Source organism: Melanostigma gelatinosum (genome assembly GCF_949748355.1).
Source record: "Melanostigma gelatinosum genome assembly, chromosome: 6".
Lineage (NCBI taxonomy): Eukaryota > Metazoa > Chordata > Actinopteri > Perciformes > Zoarcidae > Melanostigma > Melanostigma gelatinosum.
The window spans coordinates 2,197,474-2,220,177 of NC_136639.1; the positions used below are offsets into that span (position 1 = coordinate 2,197,474).

Genomic DNA, 22,704 nt, shown 5'->3' on the forward strand with positions numbered 1-22,704 from the left:
GGTTTGACCCCATCCATCGTATACTTGACATCAGACAAGTGCTCACTGTAAATGTCTTTGCTAAAGGTCAGGACCTGGTAGGTATTGTACCAATACTCAGAACCTCCCCAGGGAAGGTAGAAGACCTTATCTTTAACATCCACTTTTCCAAGACCATACTCGTTCATCCCAACATATACCCCTTTGGAGCAGGTGCTGACTGAATTCGGAGGCACTGATCCGTAGGAGCCGTCCTTCCATTCCATAATCTCAAAGTTGTCTTTGTTCACCAGGATTTGAAATGGCCATAAAAAGCTATTGTACTCTTTCCCTTTATAGGAGTAGTGGCAGTAAGGGTCGATGCCAGGGCTGTGGAAGCCGGCGTTGCACAAGAATTGGCAAACATAGTCGACGCGTCCAACATATTGGTTGTGGATTGAGATTGCTCCTTTTGGGAGAGAGCGGTTAAAGATTTGCCATTCCAGGTTGGTTTGATAAATGTTGAACGATGGATACCGGTCCAGCTTGGTCTTCATCTCCACAGGAGTTGGAAGAGCTTGACTTGTCGATCCGTTAGCAGTGATATTGGGAACCCTGTCCCCCAGACCTGGGTCCGGGAACAGGACTGTGAAAAGGCAGCAAAGAAAGTTTAAGTATGAACTAAATAACACCAGTCAACAGTTGTCTATCCCTAATAAATATTTCATAGTGAGCAAACAAACAAACATTCAGCCAACGCAGATCAAGTTAACCTCCCTAGCTCGTAGCAAGCTAACGTTATATCCCTGATGCTAAGCTAAACACGTTTGCTAACCATCCATAGGTGCTAACGTGTAGGTTCACATATGAAGTGACCCTCGTACCCCGCTGCGTTTTTAGGTGCCTGATGAAGTTTGATGTGTCCGATCCAGTGCCCTTCATTTAGCATCAAGTACTTCTTTGGTCTGGGCCTTGTGTTACTGTCGCCAAAGCTTCTGACAAACAGCACCGCAGAGCCGTGCTGGCCCTGGTGCTGTTGATGCAGTGACATGCTCACCCGATGCGTAAGGCTACACATGATAATAAGGGGAACAACATTCAGTTTGTCAGACATTTTTATGAATGTTTTTGCACCAAACAAAAACAAAAACAATAGAATGAAGTTCGTACACAAGATCGACCCGAGTCGTGTGTTCGGGTCGAGTCTCAAGTCAATTGTCGAGTCACTGCGCTGTGCAAATTAGGTGCAACTATCGACCAAGTCACAAACTCGAGTCACCATCTCTCTGACTCACAGCGCTAAGAGGTGAATTCTCTCCAATGGGACGAGAGAAGGTGGACTCGTGTTTTCATCAAGGATGCTTTGAGCTTAAACACAGTGAAATGTGCTGCACGATGTTCCCTTATGTTTCATTTATTAATATTAATATGTCTGCCATATTGCCCAGAGAATTGTTTTGTTGCTGCTGTTAACGTGATGCAAATTTTTAAAAGTGCACTACGGGGATGGCTCGTTTTTCATGTTTTTGCTGTGAAACAAATGGGCTAAAACTGATGTTGTGCAACCGCGTGTTGCACAACAACAATAAATTGTCCTTGAATCCTTGAACGACACAGTTTACTACCAATATCATATACGTTACTTTATTTGCCTCAAATTACCTTTTTAGGATATTGTAATGACTCAAGTTCCATAATACAGACATGTTACACATTGTGAAACGCAGCATTAAAGAATCTGTTTGACTCATCACCCAGACCTGACTGATCCACAGACATCACTTCATTTGTGTTGAGTTAGAAAATGGATTTTAATGCTAAAACATGCTGCTTAGTTTCTGAATGTTATACTTCACGCACCACATATTTAATCTACGAAGCACCAAAGTATTTGCATGTCGCGGCTCCACAGACGTGATTTCAGTAAACTGACCCTTAAGAAAAAGAAACAGCACAGCTGTCACACGAGGAGCTTAAATCAATTTAAATCATATCATTTACAGTTATTTGTGTTTCCTCATAATATTGAAGTCAATTCCTCTTTTGCACTCGCTCTTTCGTTTCTTTGTCCCTCGACATTTAGTGTAAAGTACGTTCTATCCTGATCCAACTTCAGGTCCCACTTAAACGAGGACACTTGGAACAGAAACATGGAAGATTCAAACTGATGGTTCCGTTTACCTGACTCAGCGTGCAGAGCCGGCAGCACCAACAGCAGCAACACTGACGGCTTCATCTGCAGGTGAAACAGAACAGGATCAGTGTTACCTGCCAGCAGTTTGTAGCATCAGACCAACTTTACTATCCAGCCTGTGTGAAAACAACAGAACATCACATGTGAAGAAAGAAACTGTTTTAAAGAGAATGCGCACAGAACAACAATACTTTGATGGTGTGAAAGAGGAGCATCTGTATCTTGTCTGTTCATGAAATTACAACATTCTCATTTCAAGCTGCGTGGAAAGAATTGCTTTTTAATTCAGTGAGTGGTTGTAAATCGCTTGCATTAATTCACATTTTGACGACTAACCTTCTAAAAAAAGGACAACGACCGAACAACAAGTGTTGAAAGTGGTTGGTGTGTGCGAGAAGCACTCACCATCAGATGTGAAAGCAGTCCAGCCTGTCCAGGCTGATGTAACTGCCGCTCATCAAAAACAAACATGCACTCTCACTTTGTCTGGGCTTTGACTTTGACCATTAAATATTGGGATAGAAGTAGAAATCAATAGGATGTCAACAAAAACAAAAGGTTCTTATGTTAATGTCTGTCTGTCGTTTGTTTTTATTCATGTAAACTACAGATTACAGGTGTCTGCCTGCATCATATTCAATGTTATTATTATATAATTGCTTCTAAAGGCGTCTTCATGGCTGAGTCATTGAACAAACACTGCACACACTGTGACTTTGACTTGGCTCTGACATTGAACAGTAAACAGGAACTGGTCCAGAGCCATCACGCCGCCTGAGGTTTCGCAGAATAATGTTTGAAAAAAGGAATTTTGCTAACATTTGCATATAATAACAATAACTGTTGACACAGCACATTTCTAAATATGTTTTAACAGCAAAGTATGTTGTGTTTTAAAAAGGCATATTCTTCCTCTCACCTGTATTGCCAGGTATCAATCTAGATCAGAGGTCTTCAACAGGGGGTCCGCGAAATGTTTGGTTGATTAGACAATTAAAATAATAATAATAATATCGGCCATCACTCATTTTTCGTTTCCACATTAATGTTTAAAATAAAAACATCAATTTGAACAGCTTGTATGATGATTATCATGCAATTGACAGACAATGTTGATATTGGCATTGGTATCAGCTGACAAGGTGTGTTTATGAATTCAATTCAATTCAATTTATTTTTGTACTGCCCAAAATCACAAATAACATTTGCCTCAGAGGGCTTTTCAATATGTACACATGTGACATCCTCTTGTCCCGGGACCCTCACACCAGAACAGGAAAAACTCCCCAAAACCCCTTTAACGGGAGGAAAGAGGAAGAAACCTGTGGGAGAGCAGTAGAGGAGGATCCCTCTCCCAGCATGGACAGAATGGACCCAGGATGAAAGGCAGTGGCACTACCATACACTCACTGTACCTCGCACATGTTCAAAATAAAAACCTGAATATATGAACCTGTGTATTATTTGAACAGCTTACAAATACTGTTTGAAATGACAAACGTTTCTCATGATTTTAAAGTTTGTTTGGTGGTATGAATATCTGGTCAAAGTGTTTTGCTGTGTTTCAGATGAAGCTGTCGGTGTTGTTGCTGCCAGCGCTCCTGGCTCTGTCCTCGGCCAGCCTGCAGGACATCGTGAAGCAGAGCTCACATACTAGTGAAGGTAAAAACCAAAACTGCTTTCATGAAGTTCCTTGATTTTTTTTAAGTGTTATTCATAGATCATAAAAGCCATGTTGTTTGTTGATGGCTGTCTTGGGCATTTTTCTCTCTTGTGCTATATCCAGCTTGTCCTCACTTCATGGTCCAGGTTGTTGGGGCCGTACAGCCTGAAAGGAAAGGTCATTATTCTGTGCTGGGAAAAAAGTACCTCCACCTCCTTTGCTTCTTTTTTTTTATTTGCAATGAAAAAATATATTCACAGTTAATATTCTACTAAAGAGACAATTTATCAAACATAAATCATAAAACCGCGAAGGTAGTAAAGCCCAGTGCGCTATGTATTAAAGATACAAACACCATACTATATTTATGAGCTATATAATCACACACACACCTCTGAAACCAAACACAGTTCCTCGTCTATCTTCACTTATCTTGTGGTTTTTTGGTTCTTTGGTTTTTTGTGTGGTGAAGCCAAGGACAATAAATTTCCCAAATTAACAAATTGATGATACTTTGGTTTACTTAGGACAGAGGACAGGTGTTATCAATTTTGGGAAAACACGTACAAATACATTTTAAATGGTGGAGGTTGTTAATCATGAAGCTGCAGTCTTTGTTTTTTAAAGGGTCTTTAAAAAAATATTTCCCCACTTTTTTCGCAGTGCGATCTATCCATACATTTAGTTTTAGTTTGATTTGGAATTAGTTTGAGGCTTGTAATTTGATCACTGCTTCTATTTCTCATTGTAAGGTAAGTATTTTGAGAGATTGCCCTGATTCTTGTTTTTTCTTTGTTTAGCGTTTCAGAAATAATTGTTTGTCTTTTCCCTTTCTTTTGATACAGTTTCCTCTCTGAACCCAGACCGAGGGAACAGGATTCCTCAAATCACCGCCAACGGATCAATGTTGGCTCTTATGACTCCTGCTGAATCTGAAAACGGGCCGGGTCAATCTTCCTCCTTCGTCTTTGCTTCCTCCAACCTTGAATGGCAGACCTTCTACCAGATCAACGGCCATCACTGGGACTTTCAATGGCGTCGACATCGAAGGGGTCCATACTGTTGTGGATCGCTGTGAACCTCGAGCCAATGCTAAGCCTTGCCTCTGAAAGAAAAGTAAAAGAGGCAACGCAAGATATCTCTCATAGTTGATGTGAAATATTGGTGAAACTAAATCAAAAGCTAGATATAAATCCAAACATAAATAATCAAGTGGCCCAATACATTTTGTGAGAAGGAAATAGCTTTTGCATTTTAAGTCATCTGTTTAGATCATTGTTATCGAGGAAACAAATGCATTTGCCATTTTGTGTGGCAACTGAAACAAGCTCCACTGAAGGCTGTTTAATAAGAATAAACCAAATGACTCTTTATTTTTCAATTGTCATCATGTAGTGCCTCACATCAACACATGCTCACTCTTCCATGTAGGTATTTTTGGTTCTAAAATGACATAAATATAACAAATACACATAATCAATATAACTAGGTTGCAAATTAGCCATAAACATCAAATATCAGATTAAATAAACAGCATTAAATACATCTGTATCAATAACCTATATAATCAACAAAGACACAGGATATATGGTTTAAATTCACTTAAACTGCCATCTACTGGAAGACACGTAAACACGTTTCCTCTGCGTCTCCTGATACAGCCTACGCTGTGCATTCACTCAGCAGCACAATGTGGTCGCCAAATAAATTTCAGCGCTAACGGCAACAACTCCGCGCACACCAAATGACTTTAATTAAACTACATTATGAACTGTATTGCATATAACAATGCAACGATTAATCGAAAACTTGATTCTTGCTGTGTACATGGATAAATGCATATTAAATCTTCTGTAGTCAACTACTGTTGCTTTCATACTCCTATCAGCCCAGGTAGATATGTATTTGTTTAATGGTACCTTGGTATGTGCTTGCATCGTAGACTTAACAATTTCCTTGCAAAAGCTCATTCTATTGCCGTGACTTTTATTTTGACATTCTTGCTTTGCGTCTCTCTTCAAAATAAAAAACAAAAGAGGGATTTGCAAAAAAAATAAATTGGCTCGTTAATTGAGTTTGGGCCTCTCGTTTTTTTGGATGAAGACAACAAGAATGGAAAACTAAAAAAACATGGTATTTCTGTATTTTCTTTTTTTTAATTAAACAATAAAACAAACTATCTTTTTTTCCCAACTCTGTATCCAGTTGTCTTTATACATCCACAGACCTAATGAGAACTGCATTTATATGCCTGAAACTGATAAGGGTTGAACAGATATAGTTATCATTTATTAGAAAAGTATTTACAGAACAGACTCAGAATTGAGCTTCAGATCAATGTTGTTGATCACAAGAGTAAGAAGTGTTTTCAGAACACGGACACAGTCATAAAAACGTCAGAAGGTTTATACATTATTGGAATTACTCAACTTTTAAAGCCAGTAATGCAGTGTAGCATCAGCTTTTCAATAATTTAAATACTTAAGACATTCCACATTATACATTATTTGTATAATTCCAGTGTTCAATGACAGTCATACAAAATTAACTCATTCCCATTTTTCCAGCTATTGTTCTTTATCGTCTTCTCATCATTATTATTATTATTAGATCTTACTACTTCACCTATTTCTTACAGTTGCAAACTCAGCAGAAAACAGGTTGGCTCGTTATTGGTACACAGCACATTCCTAAATATGTTTTAACAGCAAAGTACGTTGTGTTTTCGGGAACAAGCGAACGAAATCAGGAAGCAGTACTCTGGCATCTAGTTTTACTTTATTAGAGAGAAGTCAGACATCTCTACTGTGAATGTCTCCAACACTAACTGCAACTCACACCAGAACAATATAGATTGATCAGCATAGCTACAGATAAGAGGACTAATATATGGAGGTATTTTTAATTTAAGGGTGGACTGTCCCTTTAAAAGTTACAGCAGCACCTTTAAATCATAACTCTAAAACGTGCAGGAATGATGGAGGACGCTTTAGAAGCCAAGCAGGAAAGAAGCTGGTAAATCGTTCGTTTGGTATTTTCTGTGTGATACTTCCTTGTTTCTCTGTTCTTCTTTAGTTAACCTTGACAGCTTGTCGGGGCAAGTCGAGTACAAAGAGCCAAAACCAGCTCTCCAGCATTGTTCACAGTGCGGGGGAGGGGATTTGAAAGTCAGAGACAACTTTGAATCTGTTAGACGGAGCTGTGCACAGAAAGGCTACACATAGAACTGCAGGTACTTTACACCATACAGGCAATGGACCCAGAATGAATGTGACAAGTGTTATTTCATAAGATTTATTCTCATTTATTATCCATGTAACTTATTTGCTGCTACCTGCTCATTTGCTTGATTGTAGATTGTATATTTGTGCGGTGTGAGAATGTTGTATGAATGTTGGTTAGTCCTGATGGCAGGTGGCACTTTGCATTGAGCCACCTGCCATCAGTGTATGAATGTGAAAGTGAACAAAAGCAGGAGGGAGTCCACCATCAGGACGCATGCAGCCACTCCCAAGAAGAATGGAGGAAACTGGTGGAATTAAAATGAAAGAAAAATCCCCTTCACCTGAGCTTCCTTGTTTATCTCCACACCTTCACTTCATTTCCTCATTACATCCAGTATTTATACCAGCCTCGTCACTGAAACCGTCAGTTGTGACATTACTCACGTCTTCTGTCAGCGGTTTGCTTGAACCAACTGTTGCCTCGCTGACTGCCTGACCAGCTGACGGATTTTTGGACATTGTGACTGTAAGTTATTTTTTTCTTCCACTGAACTGATTCCGCCTGCTTTTGTGTGTCTGGTTCCTTCCCTTGACATCAATGGTGAAAACAGAAGTGTGCTATCTTATAATCATTTTAAACACTTCTATCCTCGTTCATTTTTATTCATAATATGAATCTTAGCTTTGAATAAAATTCATGACAAGTAATATAGACAATCAAAAACTTACTTTTGGTTTATGCTACAAACTGCTGGTGAGTGTAACGGAGTGATCCTGTTCTGTGTTTCACCTGCAGATGAAGCCGTCAGTGTTGCTGCTGTTGGTGCTGCCGGCTCTGTCCACAGCTGGCTTTTTCAGCTGTGAGAAGGACGACGGACCAGGTAGACTCGCATGAAATAAAATATATATTTGTACACAAAATGCAGAGAGCAAAATGTGCCCTGAGAAAGCACCTTAGGGCCCTCAAATGGAACTTAAACTTTCGAGATTTCTTTGAGAAAATACGAACTAAATTTATAATCTCAAATACATTTCCATATGACATAATCTCCACAATGCAAGACTTTGTTACATAATTGACTGTTTCCTAAATAATGAATTAATCCTCGTATTTTGAGTTTTAACAAAGCTTCTCAACTCACACGCTTGTTTTACTTTTAAACTAGGTTTAACTTTATAAATCTATCTTTATACAATCGTCTCAAGTCCATATGTACAACGGACGTGTTATTGGTCACTGTAATTGTTCCTACTGGTTCTGCCAGCTGCTAAAATATCATTTCTTAAAGCAATTTGAATGTAATTGATTATGGGGGACCAAATCTGCATTCCACGTTCTGTGATCAAAATGACTTCAAATGTTCAGACTAAGGTAGTTAGAAAAATATTGATGATATCTTGCAGTCTTTTTTTAGTACAAATTAGCTTTTCTATTTTCTTTTATTCTATTCCTCTGCTTCAACTCAAAAAGAAACTGTCTGTAGAAGCACAAAGATAAAAATGGCCGTTTACTTTGGATTACAACAACAAAACCATTCACTAAATTTACGTAATTAAACGGAACGTTATCTAAAACATCGATTCAGATATTATTCAACTCATGTGATGAAACCATACAGAGATAACAGCAGAATGTTGAACGACAGACTTGAAAATATGTAAACTTGTCCAATCAGATGAAGACATACCGACGTGTTTGGGAATGTTTGATGGGGTTACTGGAGCAAAACTTACACAACTGAAATGTTAACCTTCTGAATGCTGTCTGTTTACATAATGGCAATGTAAAGGTTGAGGGTCTGTATTTTGGCAACACAGTTTATTCCAGACTAAGTGCTGAGGTTGTGTTCGGGTTTAAAACAGAAGGATGCGAGGCTTCAGCAGGCTGCAGGGAGATTTCTGCTTCAAGCTTCCTACTGCGCACGCGCATCAGAAAAACGGAACTGGATCCGGTTTGAAAATTAAACAATATTTAATGTACTACACAAAGTTCACTTACAAACTGACTCAACTGTCAATAGTAATGTTCTCGAGAACCGAGACCACACGCACGCGTCCTCCTCACAGGTCTGGCCACTCCAGGTGCTGAAAAAGAGGAGCAGATGTGGTCTGAAGAATTCTCTCTAGAACAGTCTTTTACATGTCATAAAACGTGTGACTGATCCTCCATTGATCAGTGATTGGCTCCACTCGAATTCTGTCCCCTCCCTGGATCGATCCTTTAGCGAAGCAGCTTTGCTCCTTGCAAAACATCTTTCTTGGCTCCACCTCTGGTCAGTTGCCCTCCCCACTGACCACATCCTCTATTTGCTGCATGTCTCACTCAGAATCCCTGTCTGACCCTCAAACTATTCTTAGTGTTTTAATACCTTTAGTGACTATACTTTTATGATTTAATACATTCAATTAGTTAATATACTGTAACATATAATATCTTCTATAAGTAAGAATATTGTAAACATATTGTGACTAACGAGGGGCTGAGCAATTGGTCGGTTTGGCAAAACTTTAAAAAAATCATTGTTATCATTAATTGTATTATTCTTGTTTGTATAACTGCTTATCTATGTGCAGCACTTTGGGCAACCTTTGTGGTGTTTAAAAATGTGCTATACAAATGCATATTGATTGATTGATCTTGAATTTCACTGTAATATATAAGTTCTGCACCTCTGTGGAAACAGCACAACCATGGCTAGAAGAAGAGAGAACTCAAGATAAACGGTGTAGTTTTAATGCCTTTATTCAAAACTTTTCTGTTTTAAGAAAGCAGAAGGAATAAATCAATTGATTACTGAAGTCATTTTGTTTGTACTTAAACTTTGTTCCTATCTGTACCTTTTCCCCTGCTTTCATACAGTCCGTTTGCTGGACCCAAATCTGGGGGAAAGGGTTCCTAATATCACTGATAACAAAACGACAGATCAAGCTCTTCCAACTCGCGTGGATATTGAGACCAAGCTGGCCTGGTATTCATCAGTCAACTTCGATCAAACCAACCTGGAATGGCAGATCTTTGACGGCTCTCTCCCCTATGGAGCAGTTTTTATCATAAACAGATATGTTAAACGCCAAGATTATGTTTGCCAATATAACTGTATTGCCGGCTTCTACAGCCCTGGCATGGATTCAATTCCTTCCTGCCACTACTCCATTGGTGGTAAAGCTTATCCTAGCTCCTCATTTGACATCCTGGTGAACAAAGACAACTTTGAGGTTTTGCAATGGGAGGATGGCTCCTACGGTTCAGTGCCTCAGAATTCAGTCAGGACCTGCTCCACAGCCATTTATGTTGGGAAGAACAAGTATGGTCTTGGAAAGGTGGATGTTTTAAATGAGGCCTTCTTCCTTCCCTGGGGAGGTTATGAGTATTGGTACAATACCTACCAGGTCCTGACCTTTAGCAAAGACATTGACAGTGAGAACTTGTATGATGTCAAGTACAAGACTGATGGCATTAAACCCATCACTTATCCTCCAGAGACCATGGACAAAGCTTCCATCACCAACAGGGCCTGCCAGGCAGTGACACAGACAGCTTCCCTCTCAAAGACAATCCTAGTGGAGGAAAGGTGGGACACCACCTCTTCTATCACAGTGGGCATTCAGACTACCATCACTGCTGGAATCCCCATAATTGGCTCGACAAACATTCAGTTTAGTGCGGAGATGACCCTCCAGTTAAGCAAGGGGACAACTTATTCCAAGTCGACAGCCAGCACTGTTGCTGTTGAGTGCAAAGTCCCACCAAACCACTCCTGCAGTGTCAGTATGGTGGGGTATAAGTACGGGGCAGACATCCCTTACACTGCACGCCTCCACCGCGCCTACAGCAACGGGGACGCCACATGGACGTCCATCTCTGGGACCTACAAAGGCGTCCAGGTTATGGAAGTCCATGCTGTGGTGGATCCCTGTGAACCTGTACCTGATCCCACGTACTGTCCCTGAAAGAATGGAGGCTCAATGAGATTCAATACCGGACTAATTGTATGTTGGATACCCTTAACAATGTAATCAAGCTAAAACATGAACCTGCTTTTACGTTTTATTTGCCTTAATATATCTTATAAGACAATAAAAATACTTGGCAGTAACTGTTTCTTCTTTTTAATCGTGGAATATGAGTGTGCATGTAAACATAGTCAGTGACAACATTTAAACTATGTTAGGCTCGTCAGTTTAGTTCATTTATGAATTAAAGTCATCAATCAGGATGGATTATTTGATTTTTTTCAGTTATATTGAAGTGAGATGTCAAAATCTTAAGATTATACATTTGTGCACTACTAATTTCAGAGGTCAATCTACTGGTCTCAAGGTTTCTCCAGCTTCACTGAAACGTCTCGACGTTACTACATACTGCACCGTGATTGGCTTCCAAAGTAGTCATAGTGTCACAAAACAGGCTAATACTAACCCATGACATAATGAGACTGAAGGTGAGCTCAGGGAAACTTTCCCTCTTCAGCTCTGCACAGTTTGGCCGAAAACATTCAAGTGAAGTAGAAATAAGGACACACTTTGGAGTGGTGGGGACTTTAAAATGCTGTGTGATTTTTATTATGTGCAAAACAATTTATATAAGCGGCTTACAATAATTACGGTCAAATTCAACAAGAGTTAGATTTCATCAAAAGGTGGATACACAAAAAGAAAAAGCATCAAACATTCAGCTGCGTTATGTCAGACACTATACGGGGATGACAGATGGAAACAATGGCAGCTTGTGTTTGAAGGAAACCCCTGGTGTTAGTTTACGGTCTAAAAACATTCGGGACACTCTGATTGTTTCAGTTAAAAATCTTCCAACCAATAACCAGCGTGTTTGGACGAAAGACTATAAACTATACGGGGCTTTTTGCATTTTATTTGCAAGGCTTGGCGTCTTCGAGAAGTTGACATCGGTCCGCCACGGCCCGGACTTCTCCAACCTGAACGCTGTCATACGTCCCGGTGATGGACGTGGTGTGGATCTCCCCGTTGGCGTAGGTGCGTTTGAGGCTCGCCGTGTACGGGATGTTAACTGTGATCTTATGCTGCTCCATCGTAACCACGCAGTAGCTGTTTGGCGGGGCCGTGACCAGCACAGAATCAGTACTGGTGATGGCCTCGGTCACCGTCTTTCCCAAAGAGTACTGGAACGACACTTCGATGCTCAATTTAATACTGTTGGAGACGATGAAAGGGATGCTGGCTGTGAAGGTCATTTCAACAGCTGCTTTGATGGAATCGCTGATGTCCCACCTGTGCTCCACCTGGTACGTTTTTGAAAGGGAGTCTGTTTTCACCACTGAGCGGCATTCGTAGTTGCTGACAGATGTTTTCCGCATGATCTCCGGAGGATATTGGATGAATTTAGACTCATCAGTGATGTACCTGACATTGTAGACCTGCTGGCTGATTATAGCCTCACTGGTGGTCAAGACCTGGTAGGAGCTGTACGAATATATGGAATTCTTCCATGGCAGGTAGAACTTCTTCTCTCCAGTCACAACCTGCCCAAGTCCATATTTGTTCATCCCTACATATATATCCCTCTTTGAGCAGGTTGTGACTGAACTCTGGGGCACTGAACCGTGCGAACCCTCTTTCCACTCCAGGATCTCAAAGTTGTTTTTGTTCACCAGGATCTCAAATGGGGAACCAAAATGTACTTCATTTGCAGTGGCATACTTGCAATAAGAACCCATACTGGGAATATAAAAGCCAGCCTCACACATGTATTTGCAGACATAATCGATGCGATCAACGTAATCATTGTAAATTGAAACAGCATCGTCTGGGAGAGAGTTGTTCCAGGTCACCCACTCCAGGTTAGAGCCACTGCCAGACATGAGGGAGGAGACCAGGTTAGAGCCATCAGCAGACATGAGGGAGGAGACCAGGTTAGAGCCATCAGCAGACATGAGGGCAGAGACCAGGTTAGAGCCATCAGCAGACACGAGGGCAGAGGCCAGGTTAGAGCCATCAGCAGACACGAAGGAGGAGGCCTGAACCTGCCTCCTCTGCATTAGCTTAGCAACAGTCAGAAGAGGGCTGCTAACTGCGATTTCAGGGGTGCCATTTACATCCAAGTTCATGATGTAATCTAGAAAAAGACAAGGGAAAAAGCACAAACAATATTTGCTTTAATATGAAACACTCAGCACAAACAGAGTGAAAAGTGTAACGTTACCGTTGAAATGAAAAACAAAGCCGCTTTCTGATTAATGAAGACAGGAACTGACCTCTCCCTTAACTTACAGTTTGTTTCCTATCAGTTGGTCTTCTACTTCTGTCCTCACAGAAATGTCTCAACAATTATTGGATGGATTGCCATTTTTTGCATTCATTATCCCCAGAGGATGAATCCTAATGATGCTGGTGACTTCTTCTTCAGTGCCTCCATGAGGCTGACAATTTTGGTTTTTAGTGACAATAATTGTATTGAGATTTGAGTGATACAGTCAATGTTTCCTACAGGACAACATTTGCATTGACAGGTCGTTTTGTATAGATGCTAAAGCTTTGTATGTTTTCAGTTAGTCCTGAATATAACTTTAAATCTAAAACCTGTGAAGGTCTTTTTAACATAACAGACAGGTCGAAAGTCTTTTCGTATTTTTCTAAAGAAGAAGGAAGGGTAGGCGTGAGCCTATGTAGCAGGATACAAAGTAAGAGTTACTGGTATCTGGGCCTAGCTTAGCATTAGCTTAGCATTAGCTTAATTTAGCCTATTCGTTGATGTGTTGTTATTCCCGTATCTTGTTGTGTTAAGTTACTGTCGTGTTATACCGTGTTATTGCGCAACCATCGCGGACCGCGGCGTCCCGTTATATTGTGTATAACGATATATAATATGAAGTAGGCTACATTTCTCTTCATCATGATTGTATTTACCGTTTGATTTGATTTTACAAACCTCACGTTGTAAAACATTACTTTAAGTTACGCCGTCGCTCCAAAACGACCTAAAACGGTAAACGACCGGTGTGCGAACGCACTTTCTGAACGTCACAGTGGAGCGACAGAAAGACGCAGCAGCAGGGCATTGAGAGGTAAACTGTGTCTGAAGATGATGTGCGAGTGAAAACCCTTCTAATATTTTAATAATTAAGTAATGTTAACTGGAAGAAGCACTCAGATATGTACTTTTTAGATGACCCATCATCACTGTTTGAATAGGTTTAAACCCCCCCCCCCTTTGTTTACACACGCACACATACATAGATACATATACATCTACATATATTTATGTACATAGCCTTACCCCACTTTATTCATTTGACTTTAGGTATTAGACACATAAAATGGTATGATATTGTTTGTTGATTGTGATATTACTTGATCTGATCATTTATTATTTTGATGTAATAAACTCTGTTGTATTTTAAAGAGCAGTCGTCTGTGATTACTTGTGCATATGTGTGTAATAATAACTGGATGTAGTGGCCTGTGCTCAAACTTAAACCTTCACTTTCACTCTGAATGTGTAAGAATCTCAACACATAAAACCAAAGCCCAAGCATCTAAATCACCAGTTACACACGGGGGGGGGGGGGGGAGGTTGGAAAACACATTTAGTTTGTGACTTGAAATGATAAACAGAGCTGCAAAACCAACGCACTGCAGAGTTTTGTCTCAAGATTCTTTGTTGCTCTATAAGCCATTCATAATCAACAAATCCCAGTTATTTTTCCCATTTCCCCAAATTTCTGAAGCCAGTTTGTGTTTACCGTTTTCCGGTTTGCGTTTGCTGTTGCTCCCGATGTCCAAAGGACTGGCTGAAGTCTGCAAGACCAGCAGCAGCAGCACTGGCAGCTTCATCTGGAGATGAAACACAGAACCAAATCTTTAGAAGAGTTATTTCACAAAACAGCATTAAAAAGACACAAGCTTGGTGAAGAAGTCCCCTCAGTGCTGAGCCACCGAGTCACGATTGTCTCTACGTGGTAATTCTGTTTTTGTAAGAATAATAGATTTTGGAAATACAGAAGAAAATACAAATAAAAACAACAATAATAATCATGAATTCATTTGTTTTTTCGCAGGTATAACATTTTGTAACATTTTTTGTATTTCAAGATTTTTTCAATACATTTTCCATCTCACCATTCATATATTTGATCGATTGAATTCTCTGAAATGTAGTCATAATATTTACAATTTTACATATTTAACACTTATTGAACTTTGGGAGAAGTACTCACCATCATATTGTCTGTCGCTGAATAATGGCTGAGTCACTTAACACTGTACTGTCGGCTAGAGAAAGAACAGCAAGCGTTGGCGTGTTTTAGACTATCGGGAAAATGGAGGACACTTCAACTGCCAAGTGGGAAACATATTGGTGACTTATTGGTTTAGTCGTCTCTGTCTGATACTTCCTTGTGTGCCTGTTTTCTCGTAGATGAACTATCCCAAAATGTGGTTCTATCTGGCCTCGTCATATTAAAGGAATAGGATAACTTATTTTATGTTACTGTTACGGTTCCTTTTGGCAGAATTGTGCTTTTGTACCTTGAGTATATAAATATGTTATTAGTCTAAAATAAATACAATTAAACAATATTTGTTGTCAAACTATACTGAAACGGTACACACAAATTCATAATTCAGTATGAAACCTGGATTCAGGTTCACAGTTTGGTACATCAACAACAGAGAGCTGGATGGCACCTGATTCATCCTTCAACCTGTTCAACTGAACCAACAACCTCCGTACCACACTGGTTTATATTCAGCACATGCATCAGTGATGCTGTGATTCAAACAGACTGTTTACCTGTAGCACACCTGTGAGCAGCTTTGTTAAGCCTCGGTGTGGCTCTGGATTGTAGTATTTTTATTTTAATCTCTGTGGAAGGATGTTTGCCAACTGTTTCCTACTTTGTGTGGATGAAATATGTTTATTGGAAACGTAATCGAAAGGCTTGAAACTTAACTGCATTAGTTGAACTTGTATACAATGAGATAGTAAACAATGAATATTGTCTCGGTGAAACTAACCTGTGAATTATCAGTAGAAGGGATTGAATGTTTTAAATAGAAGCCATGGGAAGAAAAGGGTTCATATAACGGGATGCTTGTTCGTAAACAGGAGGGTTGTGAGTGTGATAGTGGAAAGATCCAGTAAATCATTGGTCCCATCGTGTCTGTGTGATACTTCCTTGTGTCACTGTTTTCTTTCATAGGTTAATCATCCATGAGCGTGATTCTATCTGGCCTTGTTGTTTTAAAGGTGGCTTGTGGCCTTATGAACTGTATCGGCAGACCGAGGTGATTTAGCTCGTCTTTCACCAGATCCATCATACCGCACCTTACAAAAACATTTTCATATCTGATGGTAATAACACATTTATAAAGCTTCTCTAAATGTAAAGCACTTTTATCGACTTGTTCTTGTTCTTTTAATCGTAGCTTGGTAGTACAAAGGTAATTTTGTGCAAGCAATTTACAACCACTCACCGAATTAAAATCATTGTTGACACTGCTGAAAAACCTGCAATATGAATGCAATCAGCCTCAGCTGTGCAGTGCTGCGCTCACAGCTTGTTAGCAAACGATAGCATGCTAACATGCTAAACAAACAGCAGTTAGTGTGAATTCTTCTTCTTTTTGGAGCCTTCAAACCGCGAATAAAGGCATCGTCAACCAATTGAGTTTACTCAAATACTGTACATTATTTGTAGTCGTTTTGTTAAGTTTAATAAAGTTATTCTTACAGAATTTGCTTTTTATGCTGCAAGAAGTCAATCCTGGATGACAAAATAATAAGAAATGTTGTGATTTCAATGTTCAGTAGAACTTTACTATGTCTTCTATGTGTCTTTTGTAAATGTTGAGACACAAAAACAATCCTGTGGCAGTTACAATCTTTCTCCATTTGTTTCTGTTGAGCCATGAATCCGTTCTACAGAAGAAGTAGTCCCGAGAGAGGCAGTTCAAAGAGATGTATTCATATTCTTAACAAGCTGAAACATCTAAGATATCCAGCAGGTGGGAGTGAAAGATCACTCATTTATCACCAGACATTGTCGCTGGTGTGCCAGTAGCTCAGCGTCTCACACAGCAGTGCAGTGATGCTCAAACATGATATTATATCATATATTACATCGCATAACATCCACACATGTCAACTTGAATGTAGAAATACTAACAAATACTCTTCTACTACTTAAACTTGTGTTATGATATTTGTGTTTCTTGAAGATCAAGTGAAATACATTCTTTTCTCAGAAATCAATGAATAAGTTTCATGTTGGGTCACATGAAAACAAGTGAGCCATCTCCACGACGACGGAGCAAACTCAACCTCCTGACTTGTTCTGACAACAGTCAGCTGACTGGAGGTACTAAAGTGTTTTGGGTTTCTGTTCGATAACCAACATGTGTAAAGCGTGATCGCGGTGATTCTATCTGTATTATGGTCGTGTGAGGAGATTTAGGATTTCTCAAAGTTGATTAGATGTTTGGAAGGACGGAGGACATCTGAACACTGTGGTGAGTTCATGATACACTGAAGGCCATTGATAGATTGGAGGACGGAGGTAACTGATAACTTACTGTCTTATCAGTGTGTTTGTACTCGTTAATAATCCTGAATCTTATCCTGCAATTGTTTTATAATGGCTGCTGAGATCAGCGCGAACACAACGGCACGGCTGCTGTAAATTATAGACGACAGACTTCTTCAGATTTTACTTTCAGCACCTTCGTCTTGTTAAGGCAAGACACGACAGCCACAATTATGATTGTTTCAACAAAATGTGATAATAATTTGGAACCTGGCTTTATCCAAAGTTCAGAATTTATGTTCTGGGAATGTCTGCAAAATAGCACAAATGTAATAAGATAATGCCTATTTTGCACATTTAAATATACAATTTCAGAAAACCTGTAATCCACAAAATAACTGTCTTAATGTCAGCAATGAGCTGCATACGTTTCATGGTGATATCTGTTCGTTCTATTTTTGACCCTGTCCACTGAGCGTGAAGCACATTGAATCTCCACATTCATACAACTACAGACACACTGACCACCTGCGCTGGTCAGTGATATCAATGTGGAGGGGCGTCCTTCCTTTTTCTGCCATCCAGAGCCTTCATTTGCTCTCAGCTCAACAGGAGCAGTTTCGGCTAAAATGTCTTGCTCATTGACACCTTAACATTTCAAGATGCCGAACCTCAACCATCTCCTGAGGCCTATTTAACATGATAATGCTTTTGCAGTGTACTTATTATTTTCATTTTCTAAAGTCACCAAATTGTGCTGGGAGAGGACCCTCCAACCCGCCACTTTGGTTTCCAAAACCTCCCGATTTTTGAGGTCACAAGGTTGGCAAGTATGGGGCTGCACTGATAATTCCATATTATCTCCTCTGAACCTTCAGTGCCATCATTCTCCAAAGTTCTGTTGTTTTCAACAGAACATAAATTCTGAAATTCTCCACTGCTATGCTGACGACACCCTGCTATTCATTCCCCCCATCTGACACTTGAGGCGTGCGTAACTATATCTGGTAATGGATGTCAACGCACCAACTAAAGATCCCACCTGGACTAGAGGAAACGATGCTCCGCTTAGACTTTCCATTACTTCACACGGCAGTTTGATCACATATCAAAATAAATCCATCTTGTCAGGCTTGAAGTTATGCGTTTGTGTCCGGACCAATCCGTGTCCTGTGAGGAGCTACTGGTAGCTCCTCACGGTGGCTTAGGAAGTGGAAAGTATTGATTTGTTTAAAGAAGAGCAAAGAACTGTACTGAAGGCTTTTCTCGATTGGAAAATATGTTTTTTGTTCTTTTCCCGACTGGCTTTGTTTGATTGACAGATGGTTCATCCAAAGTACTTTTTGAAAGTGCCTACCTTTTTCCAAACAGTTTCTAATGACGGCATCTCGGAGGGTTCTCAGGTCCATCACCATTTAAAATAACACGGTGCTGCCAACTTTGTCTCTTTGGAAGAGATGCTGCGAGCAGTTTGACGCTGCCTTGCTCTTGATTCTATGGAGGTAAAGTACTTATTGTAAGTACATTTAGAACGAAGCGCTAGATTAGCATAATGGAATGGAATCCAGTCTGTAAGTTTAATCGTTGATGGACTCAAGACAGTAATTGTCTTTTGACAGAAATCATAGATTCAGATTTGATAAATATCTCATCTTCATTGGCCAAAGTATAATCATTGCACAACATGATGTGAAAGTCTATATATTTGCAGTTATAGACAAACAAACAGAGACGAAAAGTTTTCGGGAACATGAATCCCATCTTAGTTTGAGAGACACTGACAGCTGTGAGCAAAACCCGCTGCACCAGTTTATGTTTATGGGTCAACGTCAGGCAGAGTGAAAGTGCACAGTCTGCTTTATGGTTCAGCCATAAACCGGTACATATAACCTGGAGGTGACTGGCTGAGTGGACTCAGTGGGGAGCGACTGTAAGGGTGAGTGCTGTTCACTCTCTTTTCACCTTCAGTCAATCAGACTTGATTATGATGAATTGGCGATAATCTCCAATAATCGAATTGTATGTTGGTAGCATCTGTGGTAAAATGCAAAAATATCACAAATGTTTATGGTTCGAGGTCGTAGATAACTTGTAACATGTTGAAACAGGGAGATCATTCTTGCGACTTCAAAATATGGATTGTGTCTCATTCTGTTTAACATGAAGGTGGTTTTGAAAATGTTCATCCAAAACCAATGATGCCACTTTAATGTCTTCAATTCAGATCTCCTTTCAGGGCAAAGTGGAAGACGTGTTTGGCAGAAGATTATTTCACATGTTGAGTTCAGAGAAAGTCTTTTTTTGTGTTTCATCTGCAGATGAAGCTGTCAGTGTTGTTGCTGCCGGCCCTGCTGGCTCTGTCCTCAGCCAGTCTGCAGGACATCGTGAAGAAGAGCGCACAGCACAGAAAGGGTAAACATTTCATATTTTTCACATTTTTGTGACACTAATCGATACAGATAGTAGCTGCGTTACACCTGTAGTATAACTACACAGGCCAGTTATATTCTGAAGTAGATCTTCTCCAGACTGCTGTGCGGTGACATATGTAAAGTCTCCGTCTGTCTCTTTTGCACAGCTTCCTTACTGAACCCCGAGCTGGAGGGTCAGGTGCCTGAACCGACGGGTAACCAAGTGGCGTCGGGTCCCCTGACTCCCGCTGACCTGGAGCAGCAGCAGGATCTACCTTCCTCCTTCATTTTCGGCAATAACGTGAACCTGGAGTGGTTGACCTGGGGCGGCTCCGTGCCCAACGGCGCTGTTGCGATCTACAACGGCTACACCGAGCGCACCGACTACGTCTGCAAGTACAAGTGCGAGGCCGGCTTCTACAACCCGAGCCTGGGCCCCTACTGCCGCTACCCCTATGGAGACGCAGAGTACTACGCCCCCGAGTTCCAGATCCTGGCCAACAAAGACAACTTTGAGTTCCTTGAGTGGAAGGAAGATTCCTACGGTTCAGTGCCCCAATACTCAGTCAGGACCTGCCCAGGTGTTGGCATCTACGTTGGGAAGAACAAGTACGGCCTCGGGAAGGTTGTTCCTCAGTTCGAAGCCTTCTTCCTGCCTTGGGAAGGCGATGAGTACTGGTACAAGAAGTACCAGGTCCTGACCATCAACAGGGATGCCTACAGCCAGCACATCACTGACGTCAAGTACGCCATCGACGATGTCGCCATCTTCCAGTATCCTCCCGAGACAATGCGCATCTCCGGGCTCACCAACAACGAGTGCCAGACGGTGGTGAAGACGGTCACCATCTCAAAGACCACAGAGGTGGAGACCACCTGGAGCATCGGCCGAGCCACCATGCTGGGTATCACCGGCAGCATCTCGGCTAAAATCCCCTTCATCGGCTCCGGGGGCATCGAGCTGAGCGGCGAGAAGACGCTGCAGTTCTCCAGGGGAACCACCGTGGTGGAGTCGCTCAGCCACTCCGTGTCCGTGGAGCTCACCGTCCCGCCGAACCACTCCTGCAGAGTCCGCATGGAGGGGCGCAAGATCACAGCCGACATCCCGTACACCGCTCGCCTCAGCCGCACCTACCGCAACGGAGAGACCCAGTGGACCTCCATCTCTGGGACGTACGACGGAGTCCAGATCGGAGAAGTCCGGGCCGTGGTGGACCGCTGCGAACCCGTACCCGATGCGCTGCCATGCCCATGAAAGACTGATGGAAAAACACACCAAAATATATCTTTTCAACATCTGAAAGCAAATGATGCGTCACAATAAAACAACATGTTGTGTGTGCATGTAAAATATATTTTGTCAGCTGGTTTTCAACATGTTGAAAATGCATAAAAAAAACAATAAAAATCATATGGCACTTTATCTTTTTGTCCACTTTAAGTTAACACTCTTCCCAATGAAAATTATGAAATTTTTACTATCACATCACATTCACATCGTACACAAACATCAAAGAAGGTACATTTTTACTACAGTTTAGATTTTCTGCTGATTTCACTTTTTCTATCATTCAGGGGTAAATATTTTTCAAACATCTGACAGCTGGAGTTACGAGTTGATAAACAAGATAAACATTGTCCATACTAAATGATTAATACATGCTAAATTATTAGTTTAATACGATTAATATACTACTTTATTACTGATAAATGGAATTTTGAGTGTTGGACTTTTACTTTAAATTCAAACAATTAGTTTTTGGTATTGATATTTTTATTATTTTTATTGCTTAGTTTCATGGAACACTGAGATAATTAGAGTGCAATAAAAGACACTTGGCGTTAATGCTTAAAAATGTATTTGCATGAATAAAACAACAACCTGACAAAAGAAAATGGAGATGGTAAGAAAATGAATTCAAGATACAAAAGAAATGTAATAATACGTTTAAAAACAATGTGGATGGCTTCACTCGGTTGAAGTTGTATGACTGCATACAAATGTCATTATTCAGTTTGACTCTGCCTCATAACTCTTGTTGCAAAGGTTTGAATCTATATTTATACACTTCCTTGTAAATTCTGCTCGATATTCTCCTGAAGTTAAATCCTCACAAAGCCAGTGTGCAGTTTCCATAACTAAAAGAATATTCAGCAACTTTACATGTCTCCAATCTTCAGGGATTAGATTGGTAATCACTGCGTGTCTCAAGGACGCTCACGGCCGTGACATCTCACCGATATGGGGCCGAGCGTGCAGAACGATGTCCGCGTCCGGCGGCTTCTCCCCTGGACGTTACGTAACGGGGACCTTCTTAATCAATGAGCCACTATCACCGGGAGGGGATCGGACCTCCGTGTTCCCAGCCCGAGCTTATCTCCACCGACAGTATCTCGCCATCAGTGGACAAAGAGCGCCGCAGCACTTTGGACCTTCAGATACGAGACGTTACATCCAGGCCACTTTACTTAAGAAGCACTTTTAACGAAATCAAAAGAGTAAATTCACAAGCAGGAGGAGGGAGGAGTGCTGTTGTTCTAAGCGGGGATCAATAAAGACTCCTGTTATCATTATCAGCACGAAGAGTCTTCTTCACAGGCCTCCAGGGTGGTAGACAAGGACAAAGTAGGCCAGAGGTCTACAGGGTACCTGGTTCTGGTTCCGGCTAACACAACAGAAATAAGACTGAACACAGTCCTGTGTCATGTTCAGCTCATGTAGATGAAGGTTGCAGTCTTGCTTCTCTATTTGGTT

The 22,704-nt window shown here is 40.8% G+C and overlaps 4 protein-coding genes across 4 annotated transcripts in view; 2 read left to right on the top strand and 2 right to left on the bottom strand.

Moving 5' to 3' along the window:
* Positions 1 to 2,918, bottom strand: part of LOC306778979 (natterin-4-like) — a gene marked incomplete at both ends in the record, with an annotated part of 3,547 nt that extends 629 nt beyond the window's left edge. The window contains 3 exons of the mRNA XM_079270718.1: positions 25 to 604; positions 2,140 to 2,194; positions 2,862 to 2,918. Coding sequence (XP_079126844.1) covers positions 25 to 604; positions 2,140 to 2,194; positions 2,862 to 2,918 — 692 coding nt within the window. The remainder of the gene's footprint in view (positions 1 to 24; positions 605 to 2,139; positions 2,195 to 2,861) is intronic.
* A 4,513-nt stretch (positions 2,919 to 7,431) lies between these two features.
* LOC306779125 (natterin-3-like) lies at positions 7,432 to 10,990 on the top strand (the record flags this gene model as incomplete). The annotated part of the gene is made up of 3 exons (XM_079270909.1): positions 7,432 to 7,565; positions 7,836 to 7,920; positions 9,900 to 10,990. The coding sequence occupies exons 2-3, from the start codon at positions 7,836 to 7,838 to the stop codon at positions 10,988 to 10,990; spliced, it is 1,176 nt and encodes a 391-aa protein (XP_079127035.1). The 5' UTR covers positions 7,432 to 7,565.
* A 917-nt stretch (positions 10,991 to 11,907) lies between these two features.
* Positions 11,908 to 15,237, bottom strand: LOC306778980 (natterin-3-like; the record flags this gene model as incomplete). The annotated part of the gene is made up of 3 exons (XM_079270719.1): positions 11,908 to 13,130; positions 14,758 to 14,848; positions 15,232 to 15,237. 3 exons carry the CDS (start codon positions 15,235 to 15,237, stop codon positions 11,908 to 11,910), a joined length of 1,320 nt encoding a protein of 439 aa, XP_079126845.1.
* Positions 15,238 to 19,856: 4,619 nt separating this feature from the next.
* LOC306779126 (natterin-3-like) lies at positions 19,857 to 21,204 on the top strand (the record flags this gene model as incomplete). The annotated part of the gene is made up of 2 exons (XM_079270910.1): positions 19,857 to 19,950; positions 20,117 to 21,204. 2 exons carry the CDS (start codon positions 19,857 to 19,859, stop codon positions 21,202 to 21,204), a joined length of 1,182 nt encoding a protein of 393 aa, XP_079127036.1.
* Between the last annotated feature and the right edge of the window lie 1,500 nt (positions 21,205 to 22,704).